Raw genomic sequence first — 27,892 nt, 5'->3', positions numbered from 1 at the left:
CTGTACCTTAAAGCATTTTTAAGCCTATTTCAATATTGGAATTTAGTTTGGAAAACGATTACACTTCCTGTTAAGAAAACATCAACTTCAGTTTTTCACCTTTAAACTACTGTTTTGATGTTATAGATTGTTCTGTTGTGAAACTGTAATACAATACCACCTTATTATGGTTAGATCTTTCAACACTGTATATAAAAATATGCTGAAGGAACATAATGTGGTTTATGTACTAACTAGCAATAGGATACAGGTAAAGAAATTACTTAAGGAAATGGAAGACAGCATTTTCTAGTTAAAAGATAATCATGTTCCTTTAACCTGTCAAGGCCAAACTATCTTCTCTTTGTAGTATTCATTTGATGTTACAATTTTAAGAATTTTTTTCTAAGGAAAAGAACAACAAGAGTGAAATAAAAATGAAAAGCTCAAGTTTTCTAGTCACTTTACAGAGATTATAAAAAATCTTTGTTTCCACTGTTTACTAAAATAAAATACTACATTTGTCACACTTTCTTCAAACTACTTTCCAGGTTTCAAAAGTGAAATTTTTAGAACTGTTTTTGGTTTTATTGCTAAAAAAGGATACCTATCTAGCTCAAGGGAGATTCAGAATATATACTAGCTGAGTAAATGGGGAAGGAATGTAATTTTCTAAAGAACTCTTCATGTGACACAGACTCATGTCAAAAGGACATCCGTACCTCTCTAAATATTTACCAATACTGACTTTAGAACTGCTATAGTAACTGTTTTTTTTTTTTTTCTTCACATGCCAAAACAGTAAGTTGGGAGTGGTAAAGAAAATATGTATATTTGATGATCACCTATTAGAGGGATGGTATCCCACTTTCTATCGTAGGCTAATTTCAGCCAGTTTTGGGGGAAGGCCTGGGACACTTTAAAAGAAAGACTGGCTGCGGAACGTGGGTTCAGCAGGAAAAAGTACAGCGATCCACCAGTACTAAACTAGCTGCCATTGCAGGTGAAGGGGAGTGGAGTTCGCAGGTGAAGCCTCTGCTTGTCCTTTGTATGCACTATCTCAACCCCCATGACCACGCCACAAGGTAGAAATTAGTATCCCTATTTTATAGGCAAAAAAAAAAAAAAGGCAGAAATGTAAAGTAACATAGTCAAACCTACATAGTAAGTATGCATCCAAGCAAAGATCTTAACCAGGTCTTTCTGACCCATGGCACTACCACCACCTCAAGGTCCCTCAGTATATCAGTTCTGGTGTAAATTGTTCCATAGATTCCATTCTTATTTAGTTTTCCTTAAACCTCTCATGAGATTAATATTCATGCTCAAAAGTGGAGTAAAGAAGCCAAAAACTTAATACGTGTGACTTCAGATGATTATTGTGTGAAATAATTACAAAATATAATTATAAAATAAATTACATTTTTAAAAAATTTTACTTTTTGAGACAGAGTCTCACTGTCTTCTGGCTAGAGTACAGTGGTGTGACCTTAGCTCACGGCTTCCTCTGCTTCCCGGGTTCAAGCGATTCTTGTGTCTCAGCCTTCCGGGTAACTGGGATTATAGGCATGTGCTGCCTTGCCCGGCTGATTTTTGTATTTTTAGTAGAGATGGGGTTTCACCACGTTGGCCAGGCTGGTCTTGAACTCCCGACCTCAGGTGATCTGCCCACCTTGGCCTCCAAAAGTGCTGGGATTACAGCCATGAGTCACCATGCCCAGCCAAAACATTACATTTAAATGGATACTCATCTAATTTTTAAATTATTATTCCAATTACTTCACATAAATTTGTATTGATATCAAAGTTACATTCCAGTGTGAATTATTTCACAACTATGAATCTTTTGAAGTGTGTATTTTGCATCATAAATATTTTAAGTAAAGTGTATAGCAAAAAAAAAATTGTAAATTTATGTGAAGACTGCACTGTAACTTAAAACAAAGTTTATAATTAAGATTTGAGACTGGTTACCCAATCCTTACTTTCAGGGTCTGTCTTAAGTTCGACATAAATAAATTTAAAACATAAAAATATTTTCCTTTCCAATTTTTTTTTTGGTTTGGTGTAAAACATTTGAATTACACATCACTGATAAAGTTAGAAGTACTTTCACACTTCCAATTGCTATTCCTATTTATAGCCCCCAAAATTAGACATTCATTTTTCAGAGTGACATTAAAATTTAGCTGTCTGTTAATAATTTAACTACAATTCAAAACCATAGAGCCCAAAGGCTGTCACACTGAGAGGCATTAACATGATCTAAAAAGCAAACCTTCATGCCTGGCATAGGTTGAGTATCCCTTATCTGAAATGCTTGGGACCAGAGATGTTTCAACGCTTCCATTTTATTTTAGATTTTGGAAAATTTGATAAATATATATATATATATATAGATATATGTGTGTGTATATATATATTAAGAATGTTTAATAGTACATATATATATATACACACATTCTTAATAGTTTAGCATTTCTAATCTCCTTAATAGTTTAGCATCTCTAATCCAAAAATCCAAAATCCAAAATGCTTCAATGAGCATTTTCTTTGAGCACACATCAGCACTCAAAAAATCTTGGATTTTAGGATATTTTGGATTTTAGGGTTTTAGATTAAGGGTACTCAACCTTTATAAATTTTCAGGTAATGACAAGAATGTAAAATAGGATACATGAGAGAATGCAATTTGACTTTAAATAAAGCAGCAGTTATGACTGTGCCATTCTGAAATCAATCTAATTTTTCTAGGTGCACTAACCAGGTGTTTTAAGCACTCTCATGCTCGCCTTTGAGTTAAGGTGCAAATCTCTGCTCCACTATCATGTGGCAAGTAGGGTTGTGAATACCAATACCAAAATACAACACTGTTTCAAGACTTGAGATTTACATATATAATCTCTAGTAGAGTTGCTGCCAGAGTCAATGCTATCATATATATGTAATACAAATGTCTCAATACTAAAAGATCCAATGGATCAGAGGAGATTTGGATTTTGATTTGCACAGTCTGAACTTCTTGATTCTAGAGTAGAATATTAAAAACACACAGTTGTATCAAATTTGCAAGAAAAATTAAGATGTAAGCATACTTCATGCTGACAAGGATTTGTTTGTATGAAAACAAGTGCTTTCACACACTGCCAATGGGAATGTAAATTAGTACAGAATTTACATTAGAATGTAAATTAGTATTCTGGACATATACAATTTCATAGCATTTATGATGTCTTACAGATGTTCCTATTCTTTGACAAGGAATCTATTCTAACGACATAATCCCAATTTCAGAGTGAGATATTTACATTAAATCTTCAATGCAGCTCTTATTTCTAATAGTGAAAATAAAGGAGATACCTAAATTTACACCTATAGTTAAAATAGTTAAAATTTACACCTATATTAAAAATGTTAACAAGCAATTTTTAATCCAGTGTAAAATGCTTAAGACATAAGTTCAAAAATAAAAGACACACAATTGGGTAGACAATAGTATCTATTTTCCCAGCCCTTTTTTTCTAAGCAGAGGAAAACTGACTTGAGGGAATTTTGCCAGAATCAAACTGGGATTGTTATTGAGGCATAGGATTATGGGTGATTTTTATTTTTTACTTTTTGCACCTTTATATATTATCTGACTGTCCTACAATAAGCACTTATAACATTTTTCTAATCACCATGCCCATTTCAGTTTCTAAACATGACCACTGTTCACAATATGGAATATATCTTTCCCGACCTTTTTAATTCACTTATGAACAAAACAGACATTGTCTATAAGTACGATCATTCTCTGCACACTTGGTTAAAACAATCATATAAGACTTTCATAATCAGAAAAAAATTAAAGTTTCGTCATGAAATTCAACTATCTGCTGTTCAAGGAAATGAAGGAGATTGGTGATTTGCTGAGTCATCTGCTTCTTTCCTCACTCAGAACGCCTCTGGTTTTTCTACTTCTCCCTATACATTTTGGAAGAATTCCAAAGGTACATTAGATAAATGGCCCTAGTAAGCTGAGCCTGCTGCCAGAGTGACCACAGGGAGGAGAATTCAAACACACTCCATTCCATTCAATGGGCTGGTGGTCACATATTTTAACTATGAAAGGAGCAGGAATTCACTCAACTTCTAACTCAAAATTTCTTCTTAGTTTTCTCACTGCTACCCTGCAAGTAGTGCAAGGAGAATCAAAGAAGGATGGCTATTAGTTACACAACTAAAAAGAACCTTTTAGAATCTGTATGGTTCGTCACCCTCTTCACTTCACAAACGAGACTTGAAGACAAGAAATGTCAGGTGACTTGCCCATAGACACACTGGTCAGGACGCAAAGCCAAGGCTGGAATTGGGGCCCATCCTGAGGAAACGACACTGCTGCTGCTGTCTACAGTTCCCCTCCCCACCCCAGTTCTCAGCAGCTGGTGTGCCTCGCCTACAGCTGACTTTAGAGAAGCTGCTGCCAGATCCTGCCTCCACCATTCCTGCTGTTCCCTGCTTCCAACTCCTAAGAAGACTTGGTTTCAGAGTTAGGGAAGCAATAAAGAGCACCACAGCAATCGCTGCACATCATCATCCAGCCAGCCCTCCTGACCCCAGCCCCTGCATAAACGGTGAAAGGGGAGCAGGTGCCTGCAGTAGGTAGAATCATGGAAGAAAAGCACAAGATTAGGAGGAGCAAGGGTTCACCACATCACTGCTTATCTCTTGTTTTTAATATGACATATATTTTCATGTGTTCCATATTCCTTTCGAAAATCTTTTCAGTGAGTTACGCTGACATCATGTTTGATGCCAATGCCTTCTATGCAAATTACAAGCACATTTGGTAACTATTTTATAACACAGCAAAAGAGAAAAGGTGGGGATGGGAGACAATCCCTAATTCATTAATGTATGATGGGGACAGGCATTCATATTCAATTTACTTGAAAAAGATTGCTCTCAAACTGTGCTGCAAAATGAACGTCCCTGGCAAAGAGATGGACCCTCTTTCCTTTCACAAGTTTATTACAATGCAAAGTCTTCTTCAAGCGCATTTATGCTTCGGTGGTGGATTCCCAAGTTCAGGACCATTAATCTTACTATCAATAGCCATTTATTAAAGGCGAGTCACAGTTCTAGGGACTGTAGGAGACACAGCAACATAATAACATAGATCCTTTATTAGTGGAAATTTTAAGTTTCCTCCTGTGATCAGGAATTATGGCTTCCTTCTCATAGTTAAACTTCTAAAGCACACACACAAAGACAGAGATTAGTCATTTAGAGAATAACCCAAAATTCCAGAGTCTTAGGGGATGACTGAGGGGTTTGGGAACATCCGAAACGCCAATCAAGAGGATCTAGGTTAAAAAAAAATATATAGCAAAGGACTAAAACATACTCAGAACTTAGGAAGTAAATACCTAATCGAGTATGCTGTACTTAATTTGTATCAAATATTGTGCAAATGCTAAGAGACTGGTCAGCCCTGGCCATAGAACCAGTAGCTAGAACATCCAGGAAGATTAGAGATGCTTGGTCTGATTAATACAAACACTATGTTATAGGACAGAAGACATCTACCAGAACTCACCAAGCCCTGGATCAAACACCACTAGACACTACTCTCATATGTTCACCATATAACCTTCAGATTACTAATTCTTTTTCCGGTTATGAAAAGCAGTGCCCTAGGTTGCTATAATGGTCACTGGAATGGTTTGCCCCCACCTTATCTCCATCTTGTGGAGTCTGCTCACAGTCAACCCTAAATCACGGGTGACCCCAGTGCCCCCCAGGAAGTCATCTGGAAGACAGCATTCAGCCATCTCCAGCAGCATCATTCTCCTTCTTTCAGAATGCAGAAACTGATTCAATCTCCATAAACTAGACTTTTTTAAAAAGCTAATTTTAGAAAGATGGAAATACTTTTTCATTTACTAATCATATTTCTTCTTAACAATGGATGTAGTCTTTTCTGTTGAAATGAGAAGCTTCTTAGATGATTTGTACAAAATGATCTATTCCTGTGTTTCTCTGGTATGGATAGAGCATATCAAACACTTTTAGTAAATGTCTTCATCAACAGAGAGTTTTCTCCTAGAAGCTAATAAGAGAATTCTGTAATCACCAGGAGCTTTATCCCTGACTAGGAGTGCCCTACCTATAATGAGTAATTTATGAAAGCTGTCTCTAGATAGAAAGTTTGGATCTTTATTTAGGCAACAAATAAATGAAGGTGTGATCACATGAGGGGCTTAGAGCCAGTTTTAGGTCTAAAATGACGAAAGCAAGATATAAAGTCTGTGTCCTCTTGTTAGCTTTTTTCCCAGTCGTTTTTCTGTATCTCAAGGTCACTCTCGCTGCCCTACTTTCAGGGTCCCAGGCTCACACTGCACACGGGGCTGGCCATGGCTTGTCGGAAGGGACATTGGAAAGTTTCCATTTCCCTGTCTTGGCAGATGACCAAAGTTAAAAGTAATGTGCATCTTTCTGAGGAAATATTTTTAAAAGTAAATGACTATTGTTAGCTGCTACACAATTCTACCATTAAATTAGATTATATCTTCCTTTTAGTAATTGCCCATCTAAAGTTCTACTTAGATTTTCATTGGAAAACAGTAGTGCATTCCAGCCTTGGACTCATTAACTCCAACTAATAAAAATAAAAAATTGGTATAGAAATTATTAAAAGAATACTCAACATTCTGGCAGTGACCACTGCTAAGAATGCAGGTGTTGAAGGATCTTTGGTAGCTGAGGCAATTGCGCAGCGTTCCTCAGAAGCTGGTTATGAGCTATGGTTGGGGATACTGTGAATATAGTGGAATTGAATCTTTCTTGCATAACTGAAGGTATCTAACAATTCATTCTGTTTTAACTTTAAACAAATTTGTATTACATAAAGGTTGTCACATAATTGGGTATTCCTCTACTTTGTACACAATTATTCTTACTCTCCACAGAAAAGCTGCTTCTTAACTTCTCATCTGTTGTTAGCAAGCACTAAAATCCTGATTTTAACAGCATAGTAGTAAAAATGTCTCAGTGATTTAAGCTGAAAGCAGTACATTGGTACGCGGCTCTTTCACCCAGTATCAGGAATGTAAAATGTGTTTTTATCCAAAAGTACAAAATAATTATTTGTAGGCATGGACAATGACAGCAGTAAACTGCTATTTATTGTCAGTTGAAATCAGTAACTGATGGTTACAGTGATTTAAAACACAAACCAGTAACTGATGGTTATAGTGACTTTTTAAAAACATCACTCAGCCTTTCCTTCAGTTACTGGTGAGAAATACTGCCTTGAGCTTCCTATCACAAGTTCATGAATAAAGGTTAAGCTCTATTCTAGGAATCAGAAATGCCCCCTCCCATCCCACCTACAGCACCCATTCCAGGGTCCTTCTCCTCTTTAGGAATTTCTGTGACTACAACTTCTGCTGTAATTAATGGAGAAGGCACCCAAGCAGCATCTAATAAAGCAGTTCTCGCATCCTTTGTTGGGTCAATGATTTTTTTTCCACCATATTCACAAAATCCCCAACCATAGCTCCATAACCAACTTCTGAGGAACGCTGCACAATTGCTTCAACTACCAAAGATCCTTCAACACCTGCATTCTTAGCAGTGGTCACTGCCAGAATGTTGAGTATTCTTTTAATAATTTCTATACCAATTTTTTATTTTTATTAGTTGGAGTTAATGAGTCCAAGGCTGGAATGCACTGAAGCAAGGCACAACCCCATCCCAGAATGATGTTTTCTTCAATAGCAGCTCTTATAGCATTAAGGGCATCTGTAACTCTTTCTTTTCATTCATTTTGACATCACTTGCCACACCAACCTTCAGCACAGCTACTCCATTTTAAAGTTCTGCCATTCATTCAGTTTTCCCTTTTCATATTCACTAGCTGTGATATCTAACTGCTCACTGATTTCTTGAATATAATTTTCAATTCAAGACTTGTCACCATTTCCTTTAAAGAGCACAGCGTCACCTTTGGTCACAATGACCTCTCCAACTTTTCCTGTGTTATGAGGCCAACCCTTCTTCTGCAAACACTGCACTACCAGCAGCAAGAGCCATATTTTTAAGCTGGTTCTTTCTATTGTCAACAAACCTGGAGCTTTCACTGCTATAACCTGAAGATCAACTTTCAGCCTATTCAAAAGGAAAGTTTGTAGAGCTTCTCCATCAACATCTTCAGCAAAGACAACCAAAGGCTTATAGCGAGCACTGGCAATTTCAAGAGTAGGTACAACAGACTGGGTACTAGACATTTCTGTTTCACTCAACGGAACATAGGCATTCTTGAATTCATGTTTCTGACCTTTCGATGTATTAATAAGTTATGTGAAAATTTAGCCTAATTATTCAATGTATTAATAAAGTATGCGAAAATTTCGATGTATTAATAGGTATGCAAAAATTAGATATGGTGATTCTAATGCACCATTCAGTGTTTTTCCATCCTTTACTGTAATGACAGCCTTTCTTCCAACCCCTTTCATTGCTTCAGAAATGATGTTGCTGACTTTTTTTGTCTCTATTTGCAGAAATTGTAGCAACCTGAATAATTTCTTCAAGGGTTGTCACAGGTTTAGACTGCTTTTTATTTTTTTGAGATGGAGTCTCGCTCTGTCGCCCAGGCTGGAGTTAGGCTGCTTCTTAAGTTCAGCAATTAGAGCATCAATAGCTAACATCATACCTTTTCTGATTTTCACTGGATTAGCACCTCTGCTAATCTTCTCAAAACCTTTCTTGACCATAGGGTGTGCGAGTACAGTAGCAGTGGTGGTGCCACCCCCAGCCTCTTCATTTGTGTTACTGGCAACAAGCTTAGCTCCAATATTTTTATATTTATCCTGTAAGCCAATTGACTTTGCAACAGTCACACCATCTTTTGTTACTCTGGGACTTCCCTAGCTTTGTTCAATAATCACAGTTCTTCCCTTCGGCCCCACTGTAGCAGCTATGGCTTTGACTAAAAGGTTGACACTTTGAAGCATTAAGGCTCAGGCACCTGCACCAAATTTTACATCTTTGGCATAAGCCCAAATGAGATGAGGAGCCCAGTATTCTGACACCGGTCTCATGTGCGGAAAGACTGGGTAATCCAAGTATTTCTGTGGGGCAGCAGCAGAGCTTGTGCAGTCAGGCAGGTCAGCGGCCAGTGAGGGACAGAATGCAAGACGCACATGGCGATAAGCCCACATCCCCTCCCTCTGCCTCTCCCCTGCCCGTTGGCACCTTGTGTGCTGGCAGCTCCCACCACATTCTTTAGATCTTAATCTACTAAAGTGACAAAATTATCCAAGCGAGTAATCAATAATGGGCACTCAAACAACCCATCTTCATTAAAATTAGGTAGTCTTACTTTCTTAGAGAGATAAGCAGCAGCTCTCAGTTGCTCTGGTGATAACATTCTCAAAGTGCTGTGAGGAATAAATGTAGCAATATCTACGGATGCCTGAGGTGGGCCAGGCATAACCCTCAATCCTTTTTCTCAAAAGAAACAGAAGACAACTGAATAAAATAATGGTCAATTCCTTTTTCTCAAATAAAAAGGAAGAGAGCTGGATAAAATAAGCTAGATATAATATAATTTTAAGGGGATTAGCTCCAGATGCAGCAAACACTAGGATCTTAAAGAAATACACACAAAAATATATAATAAAATATTACAGATCATCCCATCCCTTGCTAGGCCCTAAAAGTTGATGAAGCATATGGCAAAGGAAAAAAATACTAAGGGAAATAGAAATTTCTCTTCTCATTTTAATAAAATACTTCCTATTTACCCGGAAGATTTTGTTGACATTAAGGTAGCATTAATCTACATCCCTCAATAGGGAATAATAGGGAATAATCATTCCTTCACAACAAACATTCCAATCTGAAGTAGACAGCAAGGAAAGAAACAAGAAATAAAAATGAATCATAAACTTTGTAAAAGTTCATGCATACCTTGAATTTCGAAGACAACATCGGCAAGCATCGGCTTATTAAGGAAAAACTTGAGTGAAGTGTTATAAAACCACAGAGGTTTTCTGGCTTGATAGGTTTTGCAATTCCTTAGGCAATTAATCTATCAGAGAAAACAAAAGTACAGGGGGAAGGTGTTTAATATGCTTCGATAACATACAGGCTAGGCTAAGAATTTGGAAAATTATGCTAAATCTCAAAAGAAATATGATTCCATACTCTATGGCATCTCTGATCATAGGTTTCAAAGGAACTTACCTTCAAGAACGGTATGGGCTGCCTGTCAGTGAACAACACTGCTCTCTTCAGCATTCACAGCAGTAAACGAATTGCCTAAGAGAAAACTCAGCTCCATGGCTGAGAAGCTGCAAGGTCCTAAAACCCCTATGAGTCTTTGTTGCGAAACAGACAACAGTAGTCCAACCCCACACAAATGCCTACAACTAAAATATGTTTACACGTACAACCTAATTTGTTCATTAGGATAGTACTTGATTTGTAATTAAGAAAAATACATTCTTAGGCCGGGTGCAGTGGCTCAAGCCTGTAATCCCAGCACTTTGGGAGGCAGAGACGGGCGGATCACGAGGTCAGGAGATCGAGACCATCCTGGCTAACACAGTGAAACCCCGTATCTACTAAAAAAATACAAAAAAACTAGCCAGGGGAGGTGGCGGGTGCCTGTAGTCCCAGCTACTTGGGAGGCTAAGGCAGGAGAATGGCGAGAACCCGGGAGGCGGAGCTTGCAGTGAGCTGAGATCCGGCCACTGCACTTCAGCCTGGGCGACAGAGCAAGACTCCGTCTCAAAAAAAAAAAAAGAAAAATACATTCTTTGGCCAGGCGCAGTGGCTCACGCCTATAATCCCAGCACTTTGGAGGCCAAGGTGGGCACTTGACATCTGGAGTTTGAGATGAGCCTAGCCAATGTAGCGAAACCCCGTTTCTACTGAAAATACAAAAATTAGCTGGACGTAGTGGTGCGTGCCTGTAATAACAGCTACTCGGGTGGCTGAGGCAGTAGAATCACTTGAACCCGGGAGGTGGAGGCTGTAGTGAGCTGAGATTATGCCACTGCACTCCAGCCTGCGCGACAGAGTGAGACCCTGTCTCTGGGGAAAAAAAAAAAAAAAGAAAAATACATCTTTCCCTTATCACACCATATCCTTCTTCTGCTTACTAGCTTAACACTTTCTCTTAAAGCAGTGAACATTTAAAAAATAACCGAGAGTGATGAGTTGGTTCATCGCCACCTTTTTTGAGATGGAGTCTTGCTCTGTGGTCCAGGCTAGAGTGCAATGGCATGATCTTGGCTCACTGCAACCTCCACCTCCCAGGCTCAAGTGCTTCTCATGCCTCAGCCTCCCGAGAAGCTGGGACTACAAGTGTGCACCACCACGCCCAGCTAATTTTTTGCAGACACAGGGTTTTTCCATGTTTCCCAGGCTGGTCTCAAACTCCTAACCTCAGGCAATGTGCCTGCCTCGGTCTCCCAAAATGCTAGGATTACAGGTGTGAGCCACCAGGCCCAGCTGGTTCACCTCCATCTTCATGTCCAATCTTATAATCCTAATTGTTCTTCCTACTCACAGCAGAGCCCACTAGAACCTACAAAGACCTTCCTGGGTTTCTGATCTGGCATTCCTGAGACCCTCTCCCTTGATAACTCGTCTGTCCTGATGCACCTGGCTGGAGCTGGTGGCTCTGGGAGCAGCCCCTCTGTCTAACTCAGGCTTCAGTGCTTTATCCTTTCTGTGGTCTTCAGGCATTCCCTTTGTGCCAACCCTCCTGGTAGTCAAGGGCCAGCCTCCCTTTCCATACCCTCCACCCATTTCTTTTCTTTTCCTTTCTTCCTTTCTCTCTCTCTCTCTCTTTCTTTTAATTTTACTCTATTTACAGTGGGTAAACAAAACAAGCCTGAATATTTTCAGGTAATGTTACCCAAATGATGATGAAATAATAAGTCATTTTAAATACTAGGATTCATTAGGACCGCAATCTTGCTTAAAGTCTATGTAGTTCCCTAATTTGGAATGATTTAGCTGGGATTTGTATTGAAATATCATATTTTATTCATTTTAAATTCTGATGTCTCCACCCATTCCCCCTGCTGAATCTCAGAGCCCCAGCCCTGGTCAGAATGCTAATCCTCTGCTCGGCTAGCTAGGGAACTCTGAAAGCTTTATCCCTAAGAAATAAACACACAACATTAGCAGTAATAAGAATAAATGACATCTACTTCTCACTCTAAATTAATCTACTATGGTGGGAAGTTTAAAATATTTGGTAGTGGGAGGCGGGGAAATGATAATATTCTTCCTCCTAAGACAGCAGAAAACATTCCAGAATGGCATCCATAGGCAAAACAGGATCATACAAATCCTGGTCCTATACAGTCACTCTAAGATCCTATACACAACATACCATCAAGGAATTCGGGTATGGGAGTCAAGTGCCTGCCACGCGTAAAGGAGAGTAACAGTCAAAAAGCATCACCGGCTGGGTGCGGTGGCTCATGCCTGTAATCTCAGCACTTTGGGAAGCCGAGGCGGGCGGATCACGAGGTCAGGAGATCGAGACCATTCTGGCTAACACAGCGAAACCCCGTCTCTACTAAAAATACAAAAAAATTAGCCAGGCATGGTGGTGGCAGGCGCCTGTATTCCCAGCTACTCAAGAGGCTGAGGTAGGAGAATGGCGTGAACCTGGGAGGCAGAGCTTGCAGTGAGCCAAGATCACGCCACGACACTCCAGCCTGGGTGACTGAGCGAGACTCCGTCTCAAAAAAACAACAAACAAACAAAAAGCGTCACCAAAGTGGACAGCTCACAGAGTCTTCAAAAACCATCCAATTTATTCCTCATTTTATAGGAAGCCCCGACGCACTCAAAGCCACAGAGATGATTTGTGGCAGATTCACAACTGTAATCTACCATTTCCCCGAGTCCCAATTCAGGGTTACATCCCCGTGTGGTACTGAGTAAATGAGACAGCCCCTTACCCCGGGAAAGCACAAGAAGAAGGGGTGAAAGAACTCTTCTTTCCCCCTGTGCAGAGGGAATTCAGTGCAATACCATGGAATCATATCACCCAGCCTTCCCTTTCCCCAACAAGAATTCATTTTATTCTCCGTATTCAAAGGAATGTGTTCCGAATCAGACTCAAGAAAAGGTTCAGGGTTAGAAGAAAAGTCAACATTTCTGTACTTGTCAGCCATATAAAGGTTATGAATTTTCATAATGTGAATATTTTATAGACGTATATTACACATGAATGTATGAGACAGAGAACTGGAGAGAGAGGGAGAGAATCTATAAACAGATTCCCTCATCAATTGTTTTGAATTTGAAAAAAATGGGAGGGCAGAAGTTTGAGAGAACACAAATGTGTGTGATGTACATTTTTACTGGTGCATAAACAAGTTAATCAAGACAACTAGATGAACTGTTTTGAAAATGAGAATATAGGCATATGTGCACATTTTTACAAAGGATTATTTAGTTGAATTAGACTGCAAGAGCTACCATCCTGCCATATACTTGTAAAACTGGACAGCTTCTGTATACCTGCTTCAATGTGTTACTAAAAAAAAAACAACAAAAAAAACTTACTCCTTAATTCCACGTTACTTTGTTTGCAAAAAAGACTATTTCTCAACTAAAGAACAATCAAGAATCTTCACTCAAAGCTAGTACAGTTTTATATTTGTAAAACATTAACTTTAAAATGTTAACAGGTTTTAGAAAACAGAAAAGTCATCTGTATTAAAAAATTAAAGGAATAATCATTTTTTCTTATAGTTAATATATATCTTTATTCCGCTAAGCATTGCATATAACTTACCTTATTTATATACTGCAGCCAATTTGTTTATCATAAAATCAGAAAAAAGAATACACTGGCGAAACTGTGTAATGTGTTAAAGTTTTGAAATGTTTTTTAAAGCCTTTACAGACTATACAATATCAAGTTACTAGAGTTTTAATGTGCACCAGTCTATGGCAATATACAAAGTCTGTTTTTATAAACTTGAATGTAATTTATAATTTTGAACCTATAATTGATGAGATAATCCTTAACTGTCCACCTCATTGAATAGATTTCTCAGAACACTTGAAAAAGGGACATACAGAACTGCCTTCCTCTCGGAAACTATTTGAAACTTAAACTGTGAGGAGTGAGAAGGCAGCCTCTCTAATAACCTTAACCGTAGCTGGACAAATTAAACAGCCTTTTATTGTTGATATAGATGGTGTGTTCCCAGAGCTCCAGGGGAATGTTTCAGAAGGCAGAATTCGCAAACGAGCATTTTAAAGACATGACTCACACATATTTTAATTCTTACATAAAGTCTAAGATAGGGCCGAGTGTGGTGGCTCATGCCTGTAATCCCAGCACCTTGGGAGGCTATGGTGGGCAGATCGCTTGAGCCCAGGAGTTTGAGACTAGCCTGGGCAACATGGAAAAACCACATCTCTACAAAAAATATAAAAATTAGCCAGGTGTGGTGACGCATATCTGTAGTCCCAGCCCCTGGTGGGGCTGAGGTGGGAGATGTCACTTGAGCCCAGGAGGTGGAGGCTGCAGTGAGCCAAGATCATGTCACCGCACTCCCACCGGGGCAACACAGTGAGACCCTGTCACTCACACACACACACACACACACACACACACACACACACACACACACAATCTAAGATACAAATAACCCATGCTTATGTTTTCAGTATTTAAATGGCAAAATATACTTAAGGGAAACATTTACATTTATATAGTATTTGACTCTTCTAAGGACTCAATTTTATATTCATCATAGTATGTGAGTTATAATTCAGAGAGTCAAAGTTAACTAACTTACAACAAATTAATTTACCTTTCCTGGTGTTTTTAAAATGCATTTAACTTTCTCGATTACATTTGAAACATCCCCAGAATCTTTCAACTTCTTCCTGATATCTTCTTCCAATTCTTCCCACTGAAAAGCACCTGTAAACAAATTAGTACATGCTGGATTTTTCTGTTAAATGAGGAAGTAACTCAAGTAAATCTCTTATTAAATACAACATTCCCTTTTTTTAGTGCTTTCTTTTAATTTTTCTTTACTATGTATATATCCTTATAACTATACTAAAACATTTAAACAGTACTTACATTTAGAAAAAACAGTTTAACTTCCCCTAAATTATTTCTCAAAATCTGAACTCTTCCTCCCCGGACTGCTGCTACCTCTCTGCAATAGGTGGCCAGCTAGTGATAACAGCAATGGTCTGAATATGAATTACCATGACAAGTGGTCCAGCATCCAAATTATTTACTTGTCCTGAGTAAGAAGGTAGATGTGGTCTTTCCCAAGGGTGAATTAAATCTTACTAATCATGGGCAGCAGTGACTATCATCAGGTAGAGGAACATGCAGCAGCCACAGAATGCATTCAGAAGGTCTCATGTTTTGTCAGGGACAGACTGGGATGTCTGAGAGTCAACTCTACAAAACCAGCCCGAGGAAGGGAGCTACATCATCCATGTAGCTCATGTCATTGGAGCAAAATCACCCCACCATCCCTTGCCTTTCCCCAGTTCACTTCAAAACTCTCCCCAAGCTCATTTCACTTCTCCCACTCTGTCAGCCCCCTTTCCTCTATGTCTTACAAAATTCTTATTCTATGGTCAGCAAAAGCTGACCTTTTCCCCAAGGACTTCTCTCACTTGGCCTGCAGCAACCTCCCATCCAACCTCCCTGCTCCCTAACAGTCTTTTCCCCATCAAACCCATCCTATTACTCAAAGTTGGTGAGTTTTCGAAAGCACGAATCTGATCATGATATTCCAAGAGATTACCCACATCTATCCTATGATTTATAGAAGGTCCTATTTCATAAAATAGAATTCAGGAAGCCTAGTGTGGGCAGTATAGTTAGGATCCAGTTCTACCTCAGCTATTGACTACTAGTGTGACAAGTCACTTCACCTCTCTGGGTAATTCAAGATCCTTTTCAATCTGCTCTCAGTTATTTCTTCTAATGTTTTCCTTCCTGCATTCAGCACTCACCAGATGCCTTCATGGATATTGGGGTATGAGGCAGGCACATAAACACTTATTAAACCAATGAGATCAGGCAATTGCAGCCAGTCTGGAACCAAATCCAATCGGAAGGGGCAGACTGCAAGTCCAGAAGCTCTCAGGCTCTTTACAGCTGAGCCTGGCAGCACTGAGCACTATTGCGCATCCTTTCAACTTCTCCCCACCTGGCCTTCCTAATACTTACAGTGTGTCCTGGGGGAGGGAGTCAAATGATATGTAGCATTTGCCATTTCTGTGATGCTACCAACATGACATCACAGAACAAGGAAATGGGGATGATAAACACAACTGGGCTCTCACAAGCTGGTGCCAGCTCCAGCACACCACTGATTCTTTCTGCCTTTGCTAGCGCTTTTTATGCCTTCACTGATTGCTCCTCTTCCTCCTCAAATTCCCAAAGCTGTGTAGTGTAGAAGAGCTCTATGATTTCTGTTTCTCTCTTTCTGCATGAATGCTTTTTAACTCTGTGGCCACATCCTCTTTTCCCATCTCATAAATTCTTTGGATTGTATCACCAGAAAATTTAATGTGCATACAAACATTAAAGTCAGTATAACAATGTCAGAGCATAAAAACCCCTTAGAAGCCAATGGATCCCAGATCAAGAAAATTACTCTATGCCAGTGACTATCAACCACACCTGTGTATTATAAATACCTGGGATCTTTTATAAAATACCATCAGAGGAGGTCTCATCTCCAGATCAAGTAAATTAGAATTTCTGAGCCTGAAGCCCCTGGCATCAGTGTTTTAAAATCCTCCCTGGTGACCCTAATGTGCATTGTATGCTGCTGATGGCCACTGTTTTCCCTTTAGAAATTTCAGCCACAGAGTTTGAGACCAGCCTGGCTAACATGGGGAAGCCCCGTCTCTACTAAAAATACAAAAATTAGCTGGGCATGGTGGTATGTGCCTGTAATCCCAGCTACTCGGGAGGCTGAGGCAGGAGAACTGCTTGAACCCAGGAGGCAGAGATTTCAGTGAGCCGTGATCATGCCACTGCACTCCAGTGGGAGCAACAGAGTGAGACCCTGTCTCAAAAAAAAAAAAAAAAAAAAAAAAAAGAGGAAAAAGGAAAGAAATTTCAGCCATTACCGAAACCCAGTGTTAGTGGTATGCAGAAAAAAGGGAACATGTAGGTATTTTTTATTGTCTACACTCATCCAGTCTAAAGAAGAACACAAGTACTGTCTCTGTGTTCTCTTACATACTTACATATGTAAAAGTTACACTGTTATTTAAGTAAAAGCATATTAACTAAAAAATACCTATAAAATATCTCCATTCAGAAGACTATCTAAAAGCAAGCAAGCATCAAATAATCTAAGTAGATGGAATTAGTAGCAGGTAAATCCCCACAGGCCACTGAACTGTCTAAGAACACACACAGGAAGAATCAATCACTGAAAATGAAAGTAAGACTAATTCTCAAGAGCACACTGATGATTGGGCTGTTTTCATAATTAGAAACATTAATCAAGTCATCTTTGAAACTTTCAAGTCCTAATAAGCCAATAGTCCTAAGACTGGGACTTTCTTTTTATTTTTCCAGTGGTAAAAACATTTAACATCAGATTTACCCTCTTAGCAAACTTTTAAGTATATACTACAGTATCATTAACAATAGGCAAAATGTCATACAGCAGCTCTCCAGAACTTACTCATCTGGCATAACTTTACTGATTGACTGACTGCAGACAAGGGCAGGATGACATCTTGTATCACTGACTGGGATTTTCTTTAGTTAACTTCTTAAAGCACTGAATTCACTTAGACTTTTAGAGCGCATGGTATACTCACATATGCTACACTGTGTTTTTACGCAATACAGAAAAGGGCATGCCATGGAATAATTCTAAGAACTGGAGAATGCTATGCAAACGGAAGATGAAAGCTTGCTTCTACATATTTGTTTACTCTGATGGCATTTCAATAAGTGATGTGAAACTCTAAGGGCCATCTGTGGCAGGAAGAGCTCAAAGCTAAATTCTTGAGGTTCTTACAATTACTTCACTTCCTAACCATCTGAGATCATGTGACTCAAGAATGTGCAAGCATTAAGACTGTATCAAGTATTATAAGAATGTTACAATTGTATGCCATGTAAGAATTTCTCCCTGAAGACCAGGAAAGGGCTGGCTTCACTTATCACATTACTCCTTGTTCCTTAGGATTAGTAGTTAAGTACTTACATGTTACGTGGTGTTTTGTTGTTATTCAATAGAAAACTAACATATACAAAACAGACATACCTTGACTGTGTCTACTGAATCAAAAATTTCAATAGGAATATATAGGTGTAAAATGTTAACTGGACTGTTGTTAAACAGGTCCCTCCTAAATAACGACCCAAATGTTCATGGTGACACAATACACACCAAAATTCAAATTCCTAAAGGTTAAAAAAAGCATGTTATTTAAAAAGAATTAAGATATTCTTTGTAATTTGGTTCTTTAAAAAAAAAAAAAAAAGGACACAAGATAGGCTTATTACAATTTTCTAGCCCATGTTTGCTCAAGGCAAATATTCCTGAGCCCACGATGGAGTTCAACCTCTGCTTTACCAACTCATCTGACGGGAACACAAACAAACAACTCCTGTCTTCAGTGGTTCTCTAGCATAACCCAAGGGCAGACCACAGCACTTCTGTGGGAAAACCACTGCAAAACTGTGCCTTAACACTTGTATTCTACTCACAGGTTTAAAACTGTTAAAAAACAAACAAACAACAAAACAAGCCTGGCCCATTTATTGAAGTCTTTGAGAAAACTGTAGGTTTAAAATTTTTGTTTGACTTGATTACAAAATATATGCTTTCAAAACCAGTGTCACTTATTTATACACAAACGACCAGAGGATCAAACAAAACAGTAAATGTTTAGACATTTTCTGTTGATAGTGGAATCTGGGTAAATTTTTTTCTCTTAATTTTCAGCATTTTTCAAAATTGTCTTTTCTGTGCAAATACAGCTTTGATATCTCTTTTTAACATAATGTAAATGAAACCCTTCCTTGAGCCAGAGGTTGTAATCTGTAAATAATTAAAGAATAATAAATAGGTACCTGCCGAACCAGTTATTTTCACTTTTCCTTAACCAGTATCTGGGTCTCTGCAGCCCCAGGTCAACGGCCCGTGCTCCTGCTCAGAGCAGACAGCATCTCCGGCTTTGGCCATGACATACAAGGAGAGATCACAGCCGAAATGGAACAGGTGAGTGTCAGGTTAAGAAGCCAGGACTCTGAACTGGTTGAAGACCTGTAGCTCAGCAGGCTCTTCACACCATCATGCCTGCCTGCCCTCCGATCCCTATTCCAGCCTTACTTAATTTCCACCCAACCACTAGGCATCCACTTTTCCTCATGTCAGGCAGGGGACACACAGGGCACTGAGAGCCCCAGTTCCAAATAGCCCTGCCTCAGTCAGCCTTGCAGCTCACCCCATTTTTACTTTGAATCCTAAGCTGATAACTTGGTAGCCTTCTCAGGCCTCTGCACTGAATTCTAGGCCCTAGTGTCCTGGCTTTGGCTGGTTCCCAGTTCTTCCAAAAGCAGGTATTCCAGCTGCTTCTGGTAGTCCAGAGATCCAGCACCACCTGGGAGACTGACTACTGGAAACACAGAAACTCATGCCCCACTCCAGGCAACTGAATCAGAATCTCCACAGGAACAAGATCCTCAGATGATCTGCATACACTTGAAGGTTTGAAAAGCACTGGTCTAGATGATGAAGGGCCAAGGGCAGGGCTATCCATTGTCTGAATGTTGGCCTTCCTGAGGCTGATCGCCAGAGTAATGGGACCTCCTGATTGAATGCCTGTCTTGGCTGCACTGTTCCACCCTCCAACCATCACCAGAGATGAGCTTTCTAAAGCCCAGACTGATCATGCTTAAAACTCTAACACAAGTCTAAGAGCAGCAGGAACAGCTTCCACAGACCTTGCCCACCTAATCACCCACCTCATCACCCACCAGCCATCACCTTTCACTCTATGCTCCAGTCATGGGAAATGGCCTGTGATCCCTGGAAAGCAGCAGCTACCTAGGATTACATTTTTACTAATGCAAATGTCCCCCGTATATTAATCTCTTTCAAACAGTATCAGAATGAATGCACAAAAAATTTACAACAGGTAAATGACTCTGGGGAAAGGGTCTGGGGTAAAAGGATAACTTTTTTCTTTTCTTTCCCTTTTTTTCCATCTGCCTGTATTAATTTTGCAATTAAATAAAGCACTCCCCCTAGGAGAAAGCTGGCAGGATCAACCACTGGAGATACATCTAGCTATTTTACTGCTACTGTATTAAAAAGGATATAAGACTTCAGAGTGCTCATGTGTCTTTGAAAGTAGTCAATAGTAATTTTGGAAACCTGCTGAATAATTCACTTAATTTCAACAGAAAATTATCATAAAAAAGTCACGTCCCTCACAGTTCCTTAGACATATGATTAAAAATATTTTTTTTCTCTTAACATGTAAACATGTTAGTTTTTCAAAATCTTAAATTCTGAACTGTGACATTCTAAGTTTAAACGTTAAAATCTATAGTACTAAATGAAGTCTTTAAGTAGTTTGGCTTACTGATATGATGATGCCCGGCTACTGTAGCCTTCCCCGTAATTCAACTAAAACTTAGAAAGAACCTGTTGAAGGCAATGTGCTGGGTGTGTGCTGTACAGGTGCTTAATTTATGCCTTTTCCAAGCCATTATTTCACTAACCTAGCACCACATTCTACTCCAATATGTATCTTTTATCCACATAAATCTGCATGCTGCAATTGTACTTTTCAAAATCATAATTTAAGTTTTAACTTATAAAATTACATGATCACAACCCACATGAACAAAGTAATACCTTATTTTTATAATCAATTACTTAAATAAAGGCTGCCCCAAATTTCTCTACCTGTAGGAAATGATACTTGTTTTGCAAACCTTAAACTTTTTATCTGTTCCCAATTAGGCTTTATTGGAAGCCTTAAAACAAATTAATTATAAATGTTTCTCCAGACACATTGCAGGGCAGGAGTGACCTTAGCCTAACAGGTCGTCGGTACATGATTTGAAGTGGGTAAAGAAAATTAAAGACAGGAGTTCTCAGAAAACTTATATGTAGATGCTTGCATTAAAATTCATTTTACATCTGTTCTTTTCCATTCTTACACAGGACACTTAGATGTAAGACCTTCGATTCATTTGCTAAAATGACTCAGATAGAACTTCTATCTTTAAAATATAGTTGCTGCTGAGTTTTTAAAAGGGCAAAGAGAAAAATACTTGATAAGCTGAATCTTAAAAAGAAAGGGCACAGTAAAGAAAAAAGAAAGTAACGTCTATGATAGTCATGGCCAAAGTTAATCAGACCTCAACTAACACTGGATATTGATTTCCAGTTCCTAAGCTGAATGCAACTCTCTCTTTGACGGCCTACAAAATCTAAGAGTCGAACTGAAGAGTGAATAGCTAGGTTTTAAGGTATAGACATTTGATTTCACTTACTCTTGGAATATTTTATGTCTTTAAAACGAAATTGGACAATAAATTCTCATATTTCATATTTTGGATGTTAAGGAAATAAAATATTAACATATCTGTTTGGTAGATTACTGTTTTTACAAGTAGATTTAAAACCAAGGCAAATACAAAAACATATGAAAAGATGCTTGATATCACTAATCACCAGGGAAATGCAAATCAATACCAAAATTAGATACCACGTCATACCCATTAAGATGGCTACCATTAAAAAAAATAAATAGCAAGTGTTGGCAAGGATGTGGAGAAATCGGAACCCTTGTGCACAGTTTGCAGGCACGTGAAGTGGTATAGCTACTGTGGAAAACAGTATGACAGTTCTGTAAAAAATCAAAAATAGAATTACCATGTGATCCAGCAATTCCACTTCTGTGTATATATGCAAACAAAAAATAAAAGCAGAGTCTCAAAAGAGGTATTTGTACACTATGTTCACAGCAGCATTATTCACAATCGCTGCAACAGCAGAAGCAACCCACGTGTCCATGGATGAATGAATGGGTTAACAAAATGTGGTCTATAGGTACTACAGAATATGATCAACCTTCAAAGGAAGAAAATCCTGATACACACCACAACTTGGATGAACCTTTAAGACATTATGCTAAGTAAAATAAGTCAATCATAAAATGACAAATACTGTATAATTCCACTTCCATGAGGCACTTAGGAGAGTTAAAATCACAGAGACAGAAAGTAGAATGGTGGCTGTCAGTGGCTGGAAAGAGGGTGGAATGGGGAATCATTGTTTAATGCGTAGAGAGCTTCAGTTTTATAAGATGAAAAGAATTATGGACACGGATGGTGGTGATAGTTACATAACATTATGAATGTGTTCTTAAAAATGGCTAAGATAGTAAAATTTATGTTCCATATATTTTACCACAGTAAAATGAAATTGATAGGAAAAAGATGAGGCAAGTACGTTTGTAGGGAAAACAGAAAGCTTGGACCAATTCCTATATATAAAGCAAATAATATTTCATGTATAATCTTCATCCCAGATGGTAGGAAAAGATCATTGTAAAACTAACCAGTACCCTTGAGCACCACAGGCACGCTTCATTTGCAAAGTTTATGAGATTGTAAGTAACCAGAACCACTTGACAAGATACCTGAATAAATGAAGCGAAGGATGTCTGATAAACAAGAACAGAAGACGGCGTCTTTAACAATGACTCGTAATGGTGGGTTGCCTGAAGACTCCTGGCTAGCACCTGGAAATGCAGTATCTCTGTTTATAGCAAAGAGATCCTGGGTAGTTCGGATGATACTGGAATCCTGAATGTCAGTGGGACTCTTCACATTGAAAAGCAGCATGAAAACATGGCTTACAGCGCAGAGAACGATCTTGTGGGCCTCTACAACTTCCTTTAAATTGGGGTTGTAAAATACCACGTCCACACACTGGCAGCAGAACAGCAAGTTATTTAAGTCAGAGTTATAATGTGACGCTTCGGCCTTTAAGACAGGCATTTTTTCTGTTTTGAAAAAGAAAATAAAAATAATAAACTCCTTTCAGGTTTACAGACCCAATAATTTCATGTTTACTTTAAATACAATTGTATAATATTTTAAAAGATTATTAGGTTAAACCATAAGAAACAGCCAATATTTAACCATTTTTTGATGCACAAAAACAGCAATTTTGTACAGCTTAACCTAATTTACAAACATATATAAACTAATTATTCAGGGACTACAGAATTTTATAACAAGACACACAAATACTATGTTTATTTACATTTTATAGAGCAAATGAAGAACTTACTAATTACGTACAGAGCAATAAAATAACATTTCTTCTTACTTGTGTGTCCCAAAATAGAACAACCCGCCAAATACCGCACTTTAGTATTTCATAGTCATCATTCTTTACTTCTACCCGATTTTAAAAGTTCAGAGTACTGAATAAGTTCCGAAGAACCCAACCTCACATCTGAAGTCCCTTTCCTCTTGGGACCAGAAGCAGAGGTAGAGGGCTGAGCTGTTAAAATTCTGCAACTTCTCAAAGTCAAGGCTCACTGTCTTGAATGCTATTGTTGGAAAACATTTTGAACCCTTTATTTGGATTCCAAAACTAGTACTTTTCCTCCTAGTAAAATGCTTCAGCGAAAGTGCTGACTCAGCTCCCTAATTTCTAATAGAGGATATAACCTTCAGTCTACTAGTTTGATCACCAATAAAGAGAGATGAGCCCTCAATCAACTCAGAATACCTACACTCCAGGCCCTCTCCACCGACCCTAACTGTAAAACATCTGCCATCTCATTTTTATCCAAAGAGGAGCTAAGGAAAGTAATATTAGTGCAGTGTTGAAGGATAAGGAACCATCTAAATCAGTGAAATTCAAACTTCTTTAGCAATAAAAATCCTTGCTTCCAAAGCAAACCCCAGCCTATAAAACAGATAATAACAAAGTCCTTTGGAGGCCAGGCTCTCCCTGCACTATATTCCAGTCCACCCTCCTCCCTTCCACTGCCTGTGGCGCCCTCACAAAACCCTAAATGCAATGTGCCCCAGAGCCCAGGATCCGTCCTTGGAACAAATCAGCCCTAAATATGTACCCAGACTGTATTATTCTGAACCCCTGGGATATCTTTAGTGTTTTACACACAGCTGTCCTAACAGAAGAGTACAAGAAACAGCTCTGTGAACGCTGAGGCTGCATTTCCTGAAGAGACACTTTTGAAGGCCCTGTCCACTATATCACTTAGTGCCCCCACATGAAGACCCACACAAGAGATTTCTTTTTTCTCTTTTTTGTTTTTTTTTTGAGACAGAGTCTCACCGGAGTGCAGTGGTATGATCTCGACTCACTGTAACCTCTGCCTCCCCAGTTCACGCAGTTCTCCTGCCTCAGCCTTGTGAGTAGCTGGGACTACAGGTGTCACCATCATGCCCCGCTAATTTTTGTATTTTTAGTAGAAACAGGGTTTCACCATGTTGGCCAGGCTGGTCTGGAACTCCTGATCCCTGCTGATCTGCCCACTTTGGCCTCCCAAAGTGCTGGGATTATAGGCATGAGCCACCACGCCTGAGCCCAGATATTTCTTTTAGAGCTAAATGACATGTAATGTTTTGCTTTCTCTGAGGATGTAGTATGTTTTGTCTTCTTGATTAATGAGAACTAAGAACTATCTACATTATTTATCTGGTCATTTCCCACTCATTTTCTAATCCAGAAAGGATTTAATGCCCAAGGGTTTGCAACCTAATAGACCATGTCTCCCCTTTCCCTTTGCACACCAGGAAATTCAAAGCCAAATGTGTATCATTTAGATTTATATGTGGTCTATATATCTGCACTTTTTAAAAGAGATGGGGTCTCTTAAATTCCAAAGGATATTGATCCAATAAAGTGCTACGCTATTTCTATTATAAAATCATGCAGAAAATTCTGATAACAGTTGATATAACTTACTTTTAAGTTTATTTGCCCTGAACTTTGTATTAAAAATACTTTCAAACATTCAAAAAAGTTGAAAGAATGATGCAATGAACACACATATACCCTTCACATATATCCGTCACCTGGATTTTGCAATTATTAACATTTTATTTTCCCCTTATCTCTAGAAAGACAGAAAGACACACACACACGCAAACACATACACACACACAGCTACACAGCTGAAATATTTAAAAGTTGCAGTCCTCAGGATGCTTCGGCTTTAAAATACTTTCACCTTCATCTCCTGGGAATAGGAACATTCTCCTATTCATCACAATACCATTATGATACATAAGAAAATTAACAGTAATTACGTGATATAATCTAATTTCCAGTCTGTATTAAAATTAACCCATGTTGCAGGAACATCTAGATATTTTTATTACACCAGTATCCAATCAAGGTTCATGCATTGCATTTAGTAGTTATTTAGCATTAGACTTTAATCTAGAACAGCTCTCCACCCACGACACATATTACTTTTAGAATCTATAGGCTCAATTTTTAAAGCAGTATTTCTCAAAATGTGATTCAAGTACCAATCTGCTTCTGCATCATCTGGGAAGTTGATTAACGTAGATTCTAGGTCCTATCCAAGGTTGACTGAATCAAAATGTCAGGTAAGCTCTGAGCATGCTCAAGTTTGAGAACAACTGCTCTAAGACCTGTGAGAAAGGATCTGTAATGAATGTCTAATGAATCTCTACACATTGGCTAAGAAATGCACCTGGTTGTTCAAGTTGAGGTGGTCTAATTCCATGAAACGAGTTGCTCATTTTTCTTTTCTTCATTTTTTCACTTGTCTTCTGATTTAAGGCTTGAATCATAAAATACTCCAACTAAAACAGGAATCGAATTTTAATTGAAGATCCAACAAAACTATATATCCAACATGAAAATTTGTATCCGAAGTCACAACTGTCAAACGTTTTAAATGTCACTACCATTTATATGTATGCATTAGCAAACACATATAAACAATTTTTTATTAAAAAAATGAATCTAGTGGAGCAGACTGTGCCTTCTCTGAACATAAATAAACTATCTACTCAAGAAGGAGTTGTTATTAATCATTCTACCACAAAGACACACGCACTATTCACAGCAGCAAAGACATAGAATCAACCTAAATGTCCATCAACGATAGACTGGATAAAGAAAACATGGTGCATACACATGATGGAATACTACACAGACATAAAAAGAATGAAACGATGTCCTTTGCAGCAAAATGGATGGAGCCAGAGGCCATTATCCTAAACGAACTAACAGGAACAAGAAACCAAATACCACATGTTCTCACTTGTGAGTGGGAGCTAAACATTGAGTACCTATGGACACAAAGAAGTGACGAGCAGACACCAGGCCTACTTGAGAGGGTGGTGGGAGGGAGGAGGGTGAGGATCAGAAAACTACCTACCAGGTACTATGCTTATTACCTAGTTGGCGAAATAATCTGAACACCAAACCCCTGTGACACACAATTTACCTATATAACAAACATGTGCCCCTGAATCTAAAAGTTTTTTTTTCTTAAAAGAAGGAATTGTTGGTTCTTTTTTAAATTTTATATGTATATATACACACACATATATATATTTTAATTTTAGAAATGGAGTATCGCTATGTTGCGCAAGCTAGACTCAAACTCCTGGACTCAAGGGATCCTCCCGCCTCAGCCTTCCAAGTCACTGGGATTACAAGCACATGCCACCCCACGGAGCTACTCTCTTGAATACTCAAGAAAGTCAATCTCTACAATTGTGACGCTGCTAATAATTTTCTCAGTGGGCAACCACCACAGTTAATATTAGTGAAATTCAAAGCAGGAACAGATCTGCCTCTGTGTCTACAGATGTTCCTATGAGCCAGGAAACTTCACTTTCTTCTCTTGAACAAATTTCTTTAAAATCTGTCCTTTACAAATTAAAAATCTCACTCAGGTGCATTTACATAGCTTCAGGTCTGTGCCCTAGCTTGCAAGGCCTGGGGCAAAAGTCCAAAAGGAGGCCCACCCACCACATACCTAAATATTTAAATGCTGTAAACAAAGAAACCGTTATACATAAAAGATATTCTATACTTCTGCTTTGACAAATACATCATCATAAAAGCCTCGCAGGCAAGATTTATATTTAAATTCTCAGATTCTTCAGAGGTTCACACAGCAAAGGGAGAGCTGGTCCCTAATTCCTGAGCCCTAAGACCACCCATTCTCTTCTCACCTCCTGCTCTAACTCATGCTTTAAAGAGCTCTGTGCACAGAAGTGGACATCCAAGCTCTGTCCACCGCCCCCTCCCCCATTCCCCATAAAGACTCACCATTGGGTCACCGGGCAGGCCTAGGGGTGCATATACCAGCCATGTGGTCCACCATCAGGAGGACTGTCCCAGGAAAATGGCCGGCACAGGTCGAAACAGGCCTAAGACCAGTGGCCAGAGAATTCTGGGGTACTGGGTTTGGAAGCATAGTCCTAGCACTACTCCACAGACCCTTCTGTGTGGATGGAAATGTTCTGTAATATATGCATTATATAATACAGTAGCCACTAGCCACATGTAGCCCTGGAGCACCTAAAATATGGTTCACATGCTTGAAGAACTGAATTTTACTTGGTTTTATTTCAATTCACTTAAATATAAATAGCCACATGTAGCCAGTGGCTGCCATACTGGACAGCACAGGTCTAGAAAGGAATGAAGTCCACCAGCTCTAGGTGGGTACAACCCTTGGCTCCACTGACTTGTACCCTGGGGGGAGGGGTGCAACTGGAGGACGGACAGATGGAGCTCTCTAAAGCTGGAAGGCAGGCGGCTTTCTCTCCGGCCTAGGTCTAAGGATAGTACTGCAGAGCTCTTCAACCCTG

The 27,892-nt window shown here is 38.9% G+C and overlaps 1 protein-coding gene and 1 pseudogene across 2 annotated transcripts in view; both read right to left on the bottom strand.

Moving 5' to 3' along the window:
* Positions 1-27,892, bottom strand: part of RHOBTB3 (Rho related BTB domain containing 3) — a 65,146-nt gene that overhangs the window by 18,601 nt on the left and 18,653 nt on the right. The window contains exons 5-8 of the mRNA XM_003899933.5: positions 25,753-25,864; positions 22,687-23,052; positions 14,829-14,941; positions 9,940-10,060 (exon numbers count right to left, since the gene is read on the bottom strand). Of these exons, the coding sequence (XP_003899982.1) occupies positions 9,940-10,060; positions 14,829-14,941; positions 22,687-23,052; positions 25,753-25,864 (712 nt within the window). The remainder of the gene's footprint in view (positions 1-9,939; positions 10,061-14,828; positions 14,942-22,686; positions 23,053-25,752; positions 25,865-27,892) is intronic.
* LOC103885258 lies at positions 3,595-9,933 on the bottom strand (annotated as a pseudogene). The gene is made up of 2 exons (XR_001903563.2): positions 8,644-9,933; positions 3,595-8,587 (listed from the first exon to the last, which is right to left on the bottom strand). The product of XR_001903563.2 is annotated as a 60 kDa heat shock protein, mitochondrial-like (transcript).

Source organism: Papio anubis, chromosome 5, assembly GCF_008728515.1.
Source record: "Papio anubis isolate 15944 chromosome 5, Panubis1.0, whole genome shotgun sequence".
Lineage (NCBI taxonomy): Eukaryota > Metazoa > Chordata > Mammalia > Primates > Cercopithecidae > Papio > Papio anubis.
The sequence above is the reverse complement of the archived record's forward strand: the minus strand, read 5'-3'. Positions and strand labels throughout refer to the sequence as shown.